Source organism: Puma concolor, chromosome B4 (genome assembly GCF_028749965.1).
Source record: "Puma concolor isolate L17-30 chromosome B4, mPumCon1.1.hap2, whole genome shotgun sequence".
Classification (NCBI taxonomy): Eukaryota; Metazoa; Chordata; class Mammalia; order Carnivora; family Felidae; genus Puma; species Puma concolor.
Window position 1 is genome coordinate 77,343,567 of NC_141673.1, and position 14,192 is coordinate 77,357,758.

Here is a 14,192-nt window from a genome sequence, read left to right on the forward strand (position 1 = left end):
CATATGATTCTGCATAATTTTCTATAATACTGGACCAGTTTTTCTACTTAAGGTGGCAGAAGTAAGACTGGAGATGAGTCAGTGGGGGCAGAACTTGTTAACATTTATTTGACCCCTTTGGCCTGTAAAAATGTACTCCAACTAAATTTTTCTCTTCCAAGTTGGCATCATATAGACAATGTCATATCAATAGGTTTCCTTAAGAACATCTTTAAACCAAGTATCACCTTTTTTTTATTGTATAGTATTGTATAATACCAAATACAATGTAAATAAATATAAATACAATGTATTTAATATATTTGTAGTGACCTCTTCTTCAATCGGAGCTCCTTAATCAAGCACCAACATGCTAACTGTAAAATTAAACTTCTAATTTTAGTACCTTTCCAACAATTGAGGAAATTCTAACTAATGTAGTTTTTGCTTTCTAATTTCTACGTATTGTATCATATATATACATATATATATATACACATATATGATACAATATTGCTCTTCACAAATTTTACTCTTATCCTAAATCATTTGAAGGAAATTAACTTTAATGCAATTATTCTTACTTGTTAGGATTATATTCCCTAGAAATCACTTTTAACAAAATATGTCCTCAAATAGCTGTGACTAAAAGACACATTATAGTTCTGGACTGGCTCTTGATAAACTAGTAGGTTTTCTCTGTTGTATTAAAAATGAAATTAATTCTTTTCTGATTCTTTCAGGATAAATTCTTACATTTAAAGTAAGAAGTCATGGGGCGCCTGGGTGGCTCAGTCAGTTGAGTGTCCGACTTCAGCTCAGGTCATGATCTTGCGGTCTGTGAGTTCGAGCCCCGCATCGGGCTCTATGCTGACAGCTCAGAGCCTGGAGCCTGCTCTGGATTCTGTGTCTCCCTCTCTCTCTGCCCCTCCCCTGCTTATGCTCTGTCTCTCTCTGTCTCAGAAATAAATAAAACATAAAAAAAAAAAATTTAAGTAAGAAGTCTTAGTCTATTGCCCAAAATAAGTCATCTGAATTTAAAACATAATACTACAAGGCTTAATATACTACTTTCCTTATTTAGTTACAGTTACCTACAGTTTGATTTATGTCTTGTACTATTACTTTCATTTTAATGAAATTACCTCACTACTCCTAGATCCTTATGTCAAAGTGTCTCTGATGTGTGAAGGTCGGAGATTAAAAAAGAGGAAAACAACGACGAAGAAAAACACTCTAAACCCTGTGTACAATGAGGCTATTATTTTCGATATCCCTCCAGAGAATGTGGACCAGGTCAGCCTCTCCATTGCAGTCATGGATTATGATAGGTATGTGTATTTCTCTCACTGAAGAACAGCCCTGTGTGGTCATATGTAGAGCAAATACAGTTTTTCTGGTTATTTACTGCTACAACAACGGTTTTAATTTAAACTGGAAGAGGGAAAATTTATTCATTCAAAATTTATTTTTCCCATGTTATAATATTTCTTTTTTCTTTTCCAAAAGAAGTCATTCTTAAGTTGAAAGACAGGACACCTGGGGCTGGTGTAAGGGTGGTGCAGAAGTAATATGGAACCCATTACACAAAGCACTATTGTGATGTCCTTTTATAGTAACGACAGAAATTACAACCAATCAAGTTTGTTTTCCCAACGGGGCTGGAATATGAATATAGTAATTCTTAACCAGTCTCTATCATTAACTGGCTGTGTGAAAGGGCAAATTATGTAATCTCTTTGGGATTCACTTTTCCCATTTGAAAGACATTAGCATATTATAGGACCATTAACAGTGAGTATTAAGAGTGGAAGGTGAATAACGGCCATAGGGAGACAGCCTTGATACCTTCATGTCAATCTTAAAACATGCTTTGTGGATAATTCTTCCAGCTCACACACTTTGAGTCACTTCTTTCACAAAATCAGTGGCAAACTCCCAAGTGCACATCTGAAGTTTCTTCCTGCTTTAGCTCCTACTTTATTCTCCCATTCTTGCCTGGTCTGAAATGTTACCTAGCTCTATGTACCCCATCCCACCCATGCTTCACAGCTTCACACACACACACACACACACACACACACACACACACACACACCTTTTAGAAAAGAATACTGTATGTTTAACCTACAAAATTATCAGCACACAGACAGTGTCTTACTACATTTATTTTGTTCTAATATATTCAAAAAGAGTGCTCCATTTTATGGTATGATGAAAACAGTAGTAACCAGAACCCTGTAACCTAGAGAAATTGATATGCTATCCTCTGGCTCAGAGGAAATGAAGCACTAAAAAAATAAAATGTTTTATACCATCTATTTGCAATTAGTTTATATCACAGCTTATGGGAAAAAATTTTACTATTTATAGAGAGAGAAATCTTGAATTGGTTAAAATTTCAAACTCTAAAAATGTTGCAATGTTTTCATCAGAAGCCCTTGTTCTGTTTTACCAAAAAATTACTCCTATTGATTTAGCACAGCAGTGACTGCAGGTAGATACAAGTGAGTGTTTGTCATGCAGACAGTTTTAGGGAAATGGATGCTAACAATATATAAAACAGAAAGATTTGAAAAATTATTCCTAAAAATATGTTTGTTTGCGAAATTTTATATGGAAGAACCACAATACTAAGCATTCATATCTACATCAATGACAGGAAGAAAGTAATGAAAAGATCTTAAAATTATCTCAAAAGTCTCCTTAGAGATGTCTGTCAAAATAACCCTATAGAAATGCCCTTAAATTACATTCCATTCTAGGAGCACCTGGGTGGCTCAGTCGGTTAAGCATCTGACTCTTGATTTTGGCTCAGGTCATGATCTCACAGTTAGTGGGTTTGAGCCCTGCATCGGGGTCTGTGCTGACAGTGCAGAACCTGGTTGGGATCCTCTCTGTCCCATCCTCTCTGCCCACCCCCTCAAATAAGTGAGCACGTAAATAAATAAATAAATAAATAAATAAATAAATAAATAAATAATAAATAAATAACATTTCATTCTTATGCAACTTAGCACATGCACACTTGAGTCAACTGTCTTGATTCATACCCTGCCTCTGCCTCTTACTAAGTGAGTAGGGGTGGGTCCCTTAACTTCTCTGGGTGTTTACTTTCTTTATCTGTAAAATGAGATGATGATAATGATACTCATGGTCATGGTGTGAGAATTAAGTGAGTTAGTACATTTAAATTACTTACAACAGTGTCTGGCACATAATAAGCTCTCAGACATATTAACTATCATTGTTATTTTGATTTATTGCTGTGAAAACAGGACAGGAATAGAAAATAGGAATGTTGTGCCGTGTGCTCTGGTGCCATGCAATAATAAATCAAATGCTGTAGTAGCCCTGCCCTGTTTAATTGTAGTATAAGCAGTAACATACGCTGACATATCACTTAGAGTCAATTAAATATGGTCATTTATACAAGAAAGTGGGTACTGACCTTTTGATAAGAAATCTAAGCATCATTATAAAACATTAAGCCTTGTGGAGAAAAAATGAGAGCTGATTTATATCACTTAAAGTTGATAGTACTGCTTCCAAATTCAACAGTACAGGTAAGGAGCAGTGTTTCTCATTCTAGTTTATTGCAACATGTGCTCAAGTTACAAAGAACTAAAATGGTTTATGTGTGCTCCTTTTACAAATTCATATTTGAATGATCTTGTGTAGTAAATTTTGTTTACTTAAGATTTTTAATTTGACCTAAAGCAGTTTAATCTGCAGAATCATTTAGAGCCCATCACAAAATCCAGTGTTTAAATCATATGCTTGAAATTCTGCTAAGATGTATGAAACTCCATTTATCTTTGAATGTTGGAATGAAAGTGTGATATCCTCCGAATCGTAGGGTAGGACACAATGAGGTCATAGGAGTGTGTAGAACAGGACTGGACGCTGAGGGTCTTGGGCGAGACCACTGGAATGAAATGCTGGCCTATCACCGAAAACCAATAACACATTGGCACCCCTTGCTGGAGGTATGCTGTGATTCCCTGACATCTACTCTCTCTCTCTCTTTTAATCTCTTTTGCTTAAATATTATTTATCTGCCAACATTTGCCTGAAATTTTATATATTCATCTATTTTTTTAAACAGAGACTGCTCTTACTTCTGTCCCACATATTCTATCATCCAGTATTCAGAGTTCTGTGTGCCTTGTTGTATTTTAGAAACCACTAAACTTTCTGCGTTTGATATTCCTTTGGACAGTAAGCTCATGAAAATTGCAAGACTGTCATTATCTTTATGTAGCCTGGAAACTTCTATCAATGAGTAATAGAGCAAGCAAGTAAATTTATTACTAACTGGAAACAGAATTTTGCTGCTTCTCTTTTGTGAAAACAGCCACCTCACCTAAACATCCCAAGAATCCTTAAATAGAAGTACTATCTTCTAATACATCTGTGTAAAGGGACAGGTATATCTCCCAGTACTCTGGTCAGGGGGCGAAAGTGCTCACAAATATTTAGAATGTTGAGACATCAGCATGCCTGAGTTCGAAGCCTGGCTCTGCTTTGTGACTGTCTATTAGAGAACTTTGGACATGTTACTGTAACCTCTCTACATTTCTGCTGTTACTCTGTAATAGTAGTAAACTCAAAGAGTAAAACTAAATAAAATGCCAAATAGTAAGTGCTTAGCAGTCTGACATAATGTTAGCTCTAATTACAACTAACATTAATAGTTATACTAACCAGAAGTATCAATACCAGTTTCTATCAGGATTTTTAGGCTTTAAGTTACTTGTCAGTACTTGATACACTGAATGTTGCTAGATGAAATGACTTTCTTTCTCAAGATGATTGCTGGAGCCTCTTGAAGAGTCACAAAGTAAGTCTTTTATGTGACCTGAGAGATAATGCAGGTTGACAAAACATTGTGTGGTAGATGATGGAATTTATGCAATTCGATAAAAATAGTTATGATAGCCACATAGTAAATTAAAAATACTCTGCCCTATGTTCACCAGTAAGATTCTGCTTCTTATCTGGCACTAAGCCCTGGGTTGAATGAGAAAGGCAGCACAGTGTAATTAACTAAATGTCAGAGGGTCCAGGTTCCTTTCATCTTAGTCACAAAACTGTGACCTTGGCTGTTACTCAGGACATTATAGGGAAAATCTGATGAACCCTATATGAACAGTGCATGTTCAGGCAACAGAGGTGAACTGTTATCATAGATATGTGCTTATATATATTAATGCTCTTAATCTTTACCTCATTTCATTTCATATAAATCATAAAAGATACACACATACAAACACAAATGCACATTCATGCAGCACTTTCCCTCAAAGTACAGACATGTGCATTCTCTAATTCAGCAAGTCTTGGGAAAGTTGTGTTTCATGTCAACAGTGTGTACTGTCTAAAGTATACTATACTTTTTATTATTCGATCACTATCCATTTTCCTGCTTCTCATCTTGTTTTTACTTAAAATTTGAAAAGCGAATATTAATTCTAAGAATCTAGACATGAAAGTAGAGTTTGCTGGGCAGAGAACCACACTGGAAAGTGATGTGGGTTCTAATCCTTGCTTCTCTGGCTGTCTAATCCTGCGCAAATCACTTATTCTATCTACAGCCGCATTCCTGCATATTTAATGAAAATAGAAATGCATGCCCCTCCAGACTTCACAAGAATTATGTAAGGAGAAAAGAGATAATATGAGCAAAAACTTTTCACTAATAACAGGACAGGGTTTGTGTGACCCAAGGTATATTATAATTACTTGTAAGTGTTTAATAAGCAGCTCTACATTTATCTGGTGAAAGGGAGCTATGGAATAGGCATCTGTTTGTGTCTCAGGACATGTGAACACTTTTCAGTCATTGTAGGACATACAGGAAGAACAAGCTACAATCTGGGCATCAGAAGAAGATCCCTGATATTTTTATAGCAGCTGAGTATCAGAGGACAAATGGGACTAAAGACTATGTAAATATACTTTCTCCAGCAAGTAGCTCCTTTTTTCCAACTCCTGCACCTACATTCATTGGTCAAACAGAACATATGGACTAGAGACCTAAGAACTGGCTGGATTTTGCATTTTGGGAAAGTGGTGAGTGTATAACATGTCTTTTGTTGCCAGAGGAGGGATTAAAATAATAAAGGAACAATTACTCGAAAACAGGGTAAGTTGGTGGGACAGAGACTAAAGCATCATTTAGAAAATCTGGCTACTTCTACCTAAATAATCAAAAGTTTATCCTGTTGTAATTGAACTTTTTAAATACATGTAATATTTAAGAACCATGAGAAATTATTCTTCAACCCCCATGGCTCCCATTTGCCAACGTCAGTCCCTGTTGTTTCGTTAATGACCCTGATAAAAATCACCTCCTGCCTTAGAACAAGTGCAATGTGGTCTCTTGTGCCTTGAGCCTTCTTGCGCTTACCTAGCAACTGTTCTCCACTATCACAAACCATTAATTATTTTGCAGTGAGAACATTCATAGAATGTGAAATGAATCTCTAGTCATGAATAATTGTGTGTACAGTGTTGGTCTGCATGCCATTTTGTACCATGCTGTGTCTACATCTCCGTGAGATGTCTGTGCCCCATCGTGCTGCCTGAGAAGGTGAGTTCTGGAGGGTGGGGGTATTTATGTATATCTTCTCCTCAGAGACTGCATATCATGGGTGAATATTCACTATTAAAAGGTAACAACAGGGGCACCCTGGTGGCTCAGTTGGTTGAGCATCTGATTCTTGGTTTCAGCTCAGGTCATGATCTCACAGTTCGTGGGTTTGAGCCTTGCATCAGGTTCTGTGCTGACAGTGCAGAGCCTGTTTGGGATTCTGTGTCTCCCTCTCTCTCTGGCCCCTCCCTGCTCATGCTCTCTCTCACTCAAAACATAAATATACTTCTTTTAAAGAGACAGCAACAACTACCCACTTTGTTATTTTTTTGCATTAGATCATGCATTATGAAATTATTGTCTTTCAGTTACCTGGCCGGGCAACCAGTTTTGATAGTCAAGGATCCTGTCCATCTCCCAAACCACCTTCCACACCATAATGCCTCCAGAATAAAGACCATTTTAATAAGGACCCAGGACCATGTGCTCATCAGATCAGAAAAAGAGTGGAAGGTTTGATTTCCTCATTTAAAATATATCCTGATAATGAACAAACTTGATGTACAATTTTTCATTTGCTTTTTTTTTTTTTTTGTCCCTTCTTTAACTTTGGACATCTTGATACATTTTACTTGAATACAAATAGTCCTTACTTTCATAAGGCATTTTATTCTTCATTTCATATACCTATTAGCACAAAGGTGTTTTAATAAGTTGCAATTCTTTGCATAAGAAATACATTCTTTTAAAAGAATCCATACTTATCTAAAATTAAATATAGTTTATGCTGCTATTGTATAAAGTAGCACATGTCACTTATGTATGGTTTTGATTTTGTTACAATGTTCATCTCTAGTCGCACAGATGGTTCCATATAGACTTTAACGTAAATTTTGAACTTAAACAGCATTAAATCCTTAAACAATCAAATTAATGTTACTTATCTGATCATATATTCTTTCATTCTCAGAAAATTAGGTCCTTAGTGAGGTTTGGCTCTGCTAAACTCAAAACTTTGTCTCTCAAGCTCATTCTTTGAAGCATACACGTAAAGCTGTAATTTAAAGAACAATTTTGAATTAAACTTAAGGAGTAATATTTAGTAGCTGGAAAATGGAGGTTGAGCCATTTGGGCTACCATTTTATACTGTCTTAATGTTACAGTGGTTCAAACATCTGTTGAACTGTTTAACTGATATTTTCAAAATTCTAATAATCTTTATCTCAAACGTAGCGTTAGTATTCCTAAGTCAATAGAATGAGACGTCGTTTATTTTTTGTTTGTAAAGTTCTCAAGTACTGTGACCTGTATATTTTATGACATAAAGGTATTACATAGATCCTGTATTTCTGATAGAACATACTACACCAAAGGTACAATAAAATGTCTGTGCTTATTGTCAATTAGATTGTACATAGTAATGGTGACTTTTAAACCCAATCAGAAACTAATCACTAGAACTGGGTATTTTCCTAAAGAATGGATGACTTATTTTTCAGAAAATTCTATACATATATCATAAATAACATAACTTCCACATTTAATAGAAATCAAAATAATTCTAAAGGCCCAGACCCACAGTCCTTTCATGAAAGGTATTTGCCTTCATAAGGATCAAGGATCAGGCCAGGAGTTGTAAAAACTATGCAAATGTTTTTACATGACAGAACTTTCTTTTAAATCAGGTCAACTTTTTATTGTCTCATTTCTGGACCCTATCTGAAGGTATCCATATTGAATGACCTCAACCATATTTTTGAGATATATGCAATGGATAGTGCATATTTCAAAGCTATCTCAAGATAGGAGGTTAAAAGAACAAAAAAGGCAAGAAAAATCTGTATTTAGAATGTAAAAACACATTATCAGAATGAGAAAATTTTATCAGTAGTTATAAAATTTTGATTTTAGTAGAATCCCTTATTTCTACATGTTAAAAAAAAATTTAAGCTGTGAAATTTTGATCATGGCATCTCTCATCTGATGGCATTACTGTTAATTAAGATGTAAATATTTTACACATTAACATTTTAAAGGCAAACACAATTCCCTAAAACTTTTCAAAAATGACTGTATCTTCCTAACAAAAAAATTATTTCTAGCTAATATTAGCTGATAAAAAACAACAGAAGGAACTTGTTTGAAAGTAATTGTCTACCTTATGAAGTTTAGAAGAACCATTTGCTATACACAGAATGACTGAAGATGATCCTTCAATTTTGGAAATCTTTGTTTCATGAGGAAATAAAAATTGTCAAATGGGAAGACAAGAGATACTCAATAAAATAACATTTTTGCTGACAGATGTTTTGTTAGTAGATATAGCTGCAGCCTATAACTAATTAGCGACTGTATTTCCTTATATCTCCTATAATAATTATTTTCATCTGAAAACATATTTTAAAGGACTTTTTATGCATTCTTAGGAGCTCCTGCTTTTCTTTGCCTCCTATGGAGAAAAAGCCAATGCTTGTGATGAAAACAACACAAACAACCAGCCAAACAGGAGACTTTACTATGGGGATTATAGATAAAATCTGTTTTTAGGGTAGTTTTTAAAAATTGTTTCCTAGGGATTAGAATAAACCCATTATGCCAAGTATTTGTTAATCCTGTGAGACAGATGAAAAGAAACTTTACCACAGCTCATCTTTCATGCAACGCATGAGGGACGTTTACCCTCCTATTCATAAAGCGTGATCATTTAAAATAATACTTCTTGTTGCAAAAACATAATCCTACCACTTTCAACACAACACACCCTCATTCTACACAGCCACACACCGATTCAAACTGATCCTCCTTCTGCTTGTAATTGAAGATGGAATGTTTTGAATTTCAGTATTTAAAATTAACATTTTAATGACAACACTGACCCATTATGAAGTTGCAATTTGGGTATATAATGAACACCTAATTTCAGGGACTTATTCAGGGACTTGTCCAACATAAGTCTAGGAAAAGGGAGCAAGTGTTGATTCATTTTGTAACACTGATTTTCTTTTTGGTTTTTAATTTAATTTAATTTATTTTATTTCCTTGTGTATTTTACCTGATTCTCTAAATAATCAGGGGAATGAGGAAATTGAATATGAAAGAACATTAATGTTTGTGGAGTCTACAGTCTTCTCACCAAAATCTGAACAGACAATGCTTTTTACACTAGTTTCTTAATATTTTTCTTGACAATTTTAATCTTCTTTGTAAGGCTAGCCCTGTTTCTGATACTTTGTTTTACATGTAAAAACTCATGATATGAATGCATTCACAGTTCAGTAAAAACTATCATTACGACTATGTCAGGGAACTAGAGACGGAACGCAGAGCCAAGCATCCACTTTCTCATGCAGTTTTGGCGAATGTGCGTGTGTTCTAGTTACTGCAGGGAGATCACAATTGATCAAAACTGACTCAGGTTTTAGATAAAAGCAAATATATTTGAACCTATTTGGTTATGATACTTGTCATTTCCACCTTGTTTATTCTCCTATAATTTTTATTATTTTAAGATTTTGCAGACTCAATAAAGAACAAACTCGTAAGACTTTACCTTAATGATGAATTCCTTTAAAAATGAAAAAAGCTAAACTTTCACTCCCTTCTCAACTTCTGCTGTCCGTAAAACAAAATATAACTTATTTCAGAATGGGTTATCCAAAGAGCTGAAGGCTATTGCAAACAAAGGGATACAAAATCTTAACTTTGAACACATAGTCATTTCTTTACCTCTTTAAGGAGTACTTGATGTCATCTAAGTGCAGTACATATAGTTTCATGGAATGGCATTTCATTTTTGCCACCTTAATTGTGATTATTACCAGGTAACTTGACTACCTGATAATTAAGACAAAAAACAAAATAGACTTGATAAGGATTTCAGAAAGTCATTCAGCCTCCACTAAATCTAAAGACAATGTGGAGATCTGTTTTAGTCACAACTTGTTCTTGCAGCAGCTCTGGTTATTCTGATATACTTCAGTTGATCTAAACTTTCATAGATTTTAGGCTAAGAATTTATTGCTGCCAATAAGAGATGATGCAGAAGTATGCAAAGTAAAGTAATTTAAAGTTAAAATCTACATGGGGCACCTGGGTGGCTCAGTCAGTTAAGCATCTGACTTCAGCTCAGGTCATGATCTCGTGGTTTGTGGGTTCAAGCCCTGTGTCGGGCTCTGTGCTGACAGCTCAGAGCCTGGTGCCTGCTTCGGATTCTTTGTCTCCCTCTCTTTCTGCCCTTCTCCCACTCTTCTGTCTCTCAAAAATAAATAAATGCTAAAAAAAAGTTTTAAGTTAAAATCTATGTTACTAAATGGTAGTTAAACACAGATGTTAAAGCACATGGAAATAAAGATTTTGAATGCAAAATCAAAATCTTCTTTGTACTTTTAACTTTTGGTGGAATACAAATCTTCTAATACTGTCCAAAAAAATTCATGACACAGAATTTTAATAGTTCCTCACTGACATGGCTCAGGATATGATTCATCTGAACCTACTAAGACCCATTCTTCAAAAGAAAATAGTGAGTTTATATTTTACATAGGAAACAGAGCTGATTAAACTAAATTCTGTTTCCAATGTATTACTTAGTGATGCTCTTTAACATAAGAATTTTCTATTTCATTAAAATACTTTTCCTATATTAACTCAATTTTATGTTACAGTGAATAATAATTTACTAAAAGACGCATTGATAATACTTGTCATCCGCCATTAACAGTTAACCAAAAAGATGTGTATTTGAACAGTGGCAGTAAAGTAATATTCAGCTCAAGTGTTTTCTCATCAGAGTAAAAAGGTGTTTTTTCATTTTCACCCTGCTCATCATGAAGGTGGGTAACTAGGGTTTGATTTGATGGCATGACAATACCATGGTATAGAAACTTCAAAAAGAAAGAACTAAATTAAGGACTGCAATGAGGCTTAAGTTATCGCATGCAAACATTTTGAATACCAGAAATGGTGTTTGAAAAAATAAGTAGGTGTTTAAGAGAAATGATAGGCTTCTTTATGCCTGAGATGATTTAAATACACTCCTACAAGGAGGAATTGATTAGAGTAATTCTATTTTTATCCATATTGAAATACTGGAAATGACTAACTATTGATAGATCTAGAGATACAGATGGCACTTAATGTGGAATTGTTTTCATCTCCAACTGACAATAATTTCTTCTAAGCTCACCTGGGTATAAGAACTCTCTCCGAAGAACAAACTATGCCTGATCTTATGAAAGCATAAAAAAATGTGTCATTTTCTTTAGCAATTTTGTTGTGATTTACATCAACTGTGCACAGAATCCCTATTTACTGTACAGGGTGGTGGATTTCAATTATTCAATTTCATATTTTTGTTCCCTCAAAAACCATTTAATGGATAATGAGGCATATTATAAAAATGAATGAAAAATTCTTAGAGAAGTCTCAATGTTGGAAGGTTAATACAGATTTTTGTTTTTGTTATATATTTCAAAAATTTTTTTTTAATTTTTTTTATTTTCCCAGTCCAAACATCAATACAGAGTTTGGCTATGATCTTGCTATAGAATAAAATTTGTGAACCAAAAACAACAGAACACTATAATCACTAAGGCTAGCTAAAGAATCGTTCTTTATAAAAATTGAATGATTTATTCTATTTGTATCTATATAGATCATTTTGTGGGTTTATTCTTTTCCTTAAAAAGACATTTTAAGCCTTCACTTATTTTTTTAGATTTATATTCAAGTTAGTTAACATACAGTGTAGTCTTAGCTTCAGGAGTAGAACCCAGTGGGGCACCTGGGTGGTTCAGTGGGTTAAGCATCCAACTTTGGCTCAGGTCATGATCTCGCAGTCTGGTCCGTGAGTTCAAGCCCTGCGTCAGGCTCTCTGCTGACAGCTCGGAGCCTGAAACCTGCTTTGGATTTTGTGTCTCCCTCTCTCTCTACCCCTCCCTCCCCCTCTCTCTCTCCCAAAAATAAATAAACATTAAAAAAAAGGTATTTTAAAAAAGGAGTAAAACTCAGCGATTCATCTCTTACCTCACACCCAATGCTCATCCCGAAAAGTACCATCCTTAAGGCCCGTCGCCCATTTAACCCACCCTCCCCACCCACCCCTTAAGCTGCCCATTTAAAAGACACAGTAATCTCCATTAGGAATAGCTTCATTAATTCTATCCCTATATAAGAAAGAAGCAGATAAACCAACTTTAATATACAACACATTTGCATTTATAGTTTTTTTATAAACAAAAAGTCCAACACAGTTCATGTCATTTGCATCAACTTTTTACTGACCCTTCCACCTGAGAGAAGTGATGGGGTTCATCTGCAAAATATGGGTAAGTTATGGAACACAGTGAGTGAGACTGTCTTTCAGAATGAAGAATTGAGAGGTCAAAATAGAAAAGAACCAACTCACATTTTAAATGTGATGATTCCACTAATGAATAGTCCAAGATATTTGCCAATTATTCTCAACTGCCAGAAAACATAATTTTTTTTCAATGCACACATGATATTGAATAATTTAGATCCATCATATTTGATCTTTTTTCGGTATCCTTCAGTCATTGTTCATAAGGTGACTTTTTAACTGAAGTTTGTGATGTAATACGTAGCCATTGTTCAAATCAATATCTTTGACTTCTGCATTATAGAACAGAAATTTTAAAATCTTTTGAAATTCGTGTTTCAGGATTTTGTACATGGTAACCAGCCAATTGTGAAACTTGACTGCATATAATTGTATTACTTAGAACAAATGTTTTGCAACCACCTTTAAAAGATGTTACACATTTCAGTATGTTTACAATGTCTTCTTTAGAATGTGTGAATATTTGTCAGGTTCAGATGAATTATGTAACAATGAAACCTCAAGCTGTTATGAAGTGTACAGTTTATGATTACTTTTGTAAAAGAAAATGGAAAAGCACTTGAAATATAATTTTACTGTTTCCTATGTATTTTGAAAAATAAATAAAGTGATTATAAATTATTTTTGTTTGTCCTCGAAGAAAATACCTTTTTCAGATTTCATTTTGAGACCTTTCCTTTGATAAAATTTTCTTTAGCAGTCATTATTTTTGGCACTCCAAAGAAAGCAGTGTAATTTATTGATCAATAATTCACTAACTCAAGCAACTGAATACACCTTAAAAATCTCAATACACACCAATTTTTCTTTCACAAAACTATTAATGTACGGTCCTAGATTATTTCCATTGAGGAGTAAGGAAATAATCATTACCTGAGTGTTAAAGAGGTAAATACTAACACATATTAGCTACGTTTGTTTCATATGCAAAAAAAAAAAATCCCCATAAATAGAAAGTGATCTAGCTGCTGGAGTATACCCATTATTTTGTTCATTTGTTCATTTTGTTTTTCCTCAGATTTTCAGAAATATTTTCATAAGGAACAACATAGGTGTTGCATCTAGTTTTAGGTGGTCAACAGAGCACTTGACTCAAAAGGAAATCATGATCAATGATAAACTGGATGTTCTATACTAGAATCATTGTTCAAAAAAAAAGAACCAGCTCATAAGAAGCAGCAAGCAAATCAATCTATGCCTCTGGATAGAATGTAGGATAAAGAGTTAGTGATGTGACCTGTCTGGCCTTGTTTAAG

At 34.4% G+C, this 14,192-nt stretch overlaps 1 protein-coding gene across 2 annotated transcripts in view; it reads left to right on the forward strand.

The window, feature by feature from the left end:
- SYT10 (synaptotagmin 10) overlaps positions 1 to 13,557 on the forward strand; it is a 72,234-nt gene extending 58,677 nt beyond the window's left edge. Inside the window, exons 5-7 of one of the 2 annotated variants that reach the window (XM_025930376.2) lie at positions 1,139 to 1,310; positions 3,839 to 3,968; positions 6,943 to 13,557. In XM_025930376.2, coding sequence (XP_025786161.2) covers positions 1,139 to 1,310; positions 3,839 to 3,968; positions 6,943 to 7,014 — 374 coding nt within the window. In that variant the 3' untranslated portion in view covers positions 7,015 to 13,557. The remainder of the gene's footprint in view (positions 1 to 1,138; positions 1,311 to 3,838; positions 3,969 to 6,942) is intronic. The other variant, XM_086713667.1, reaches the window with a different exon arrangement.
- The last annotated feature ends 635 nt before the right edge of the window (positions 13,558 to 14,192 follow it).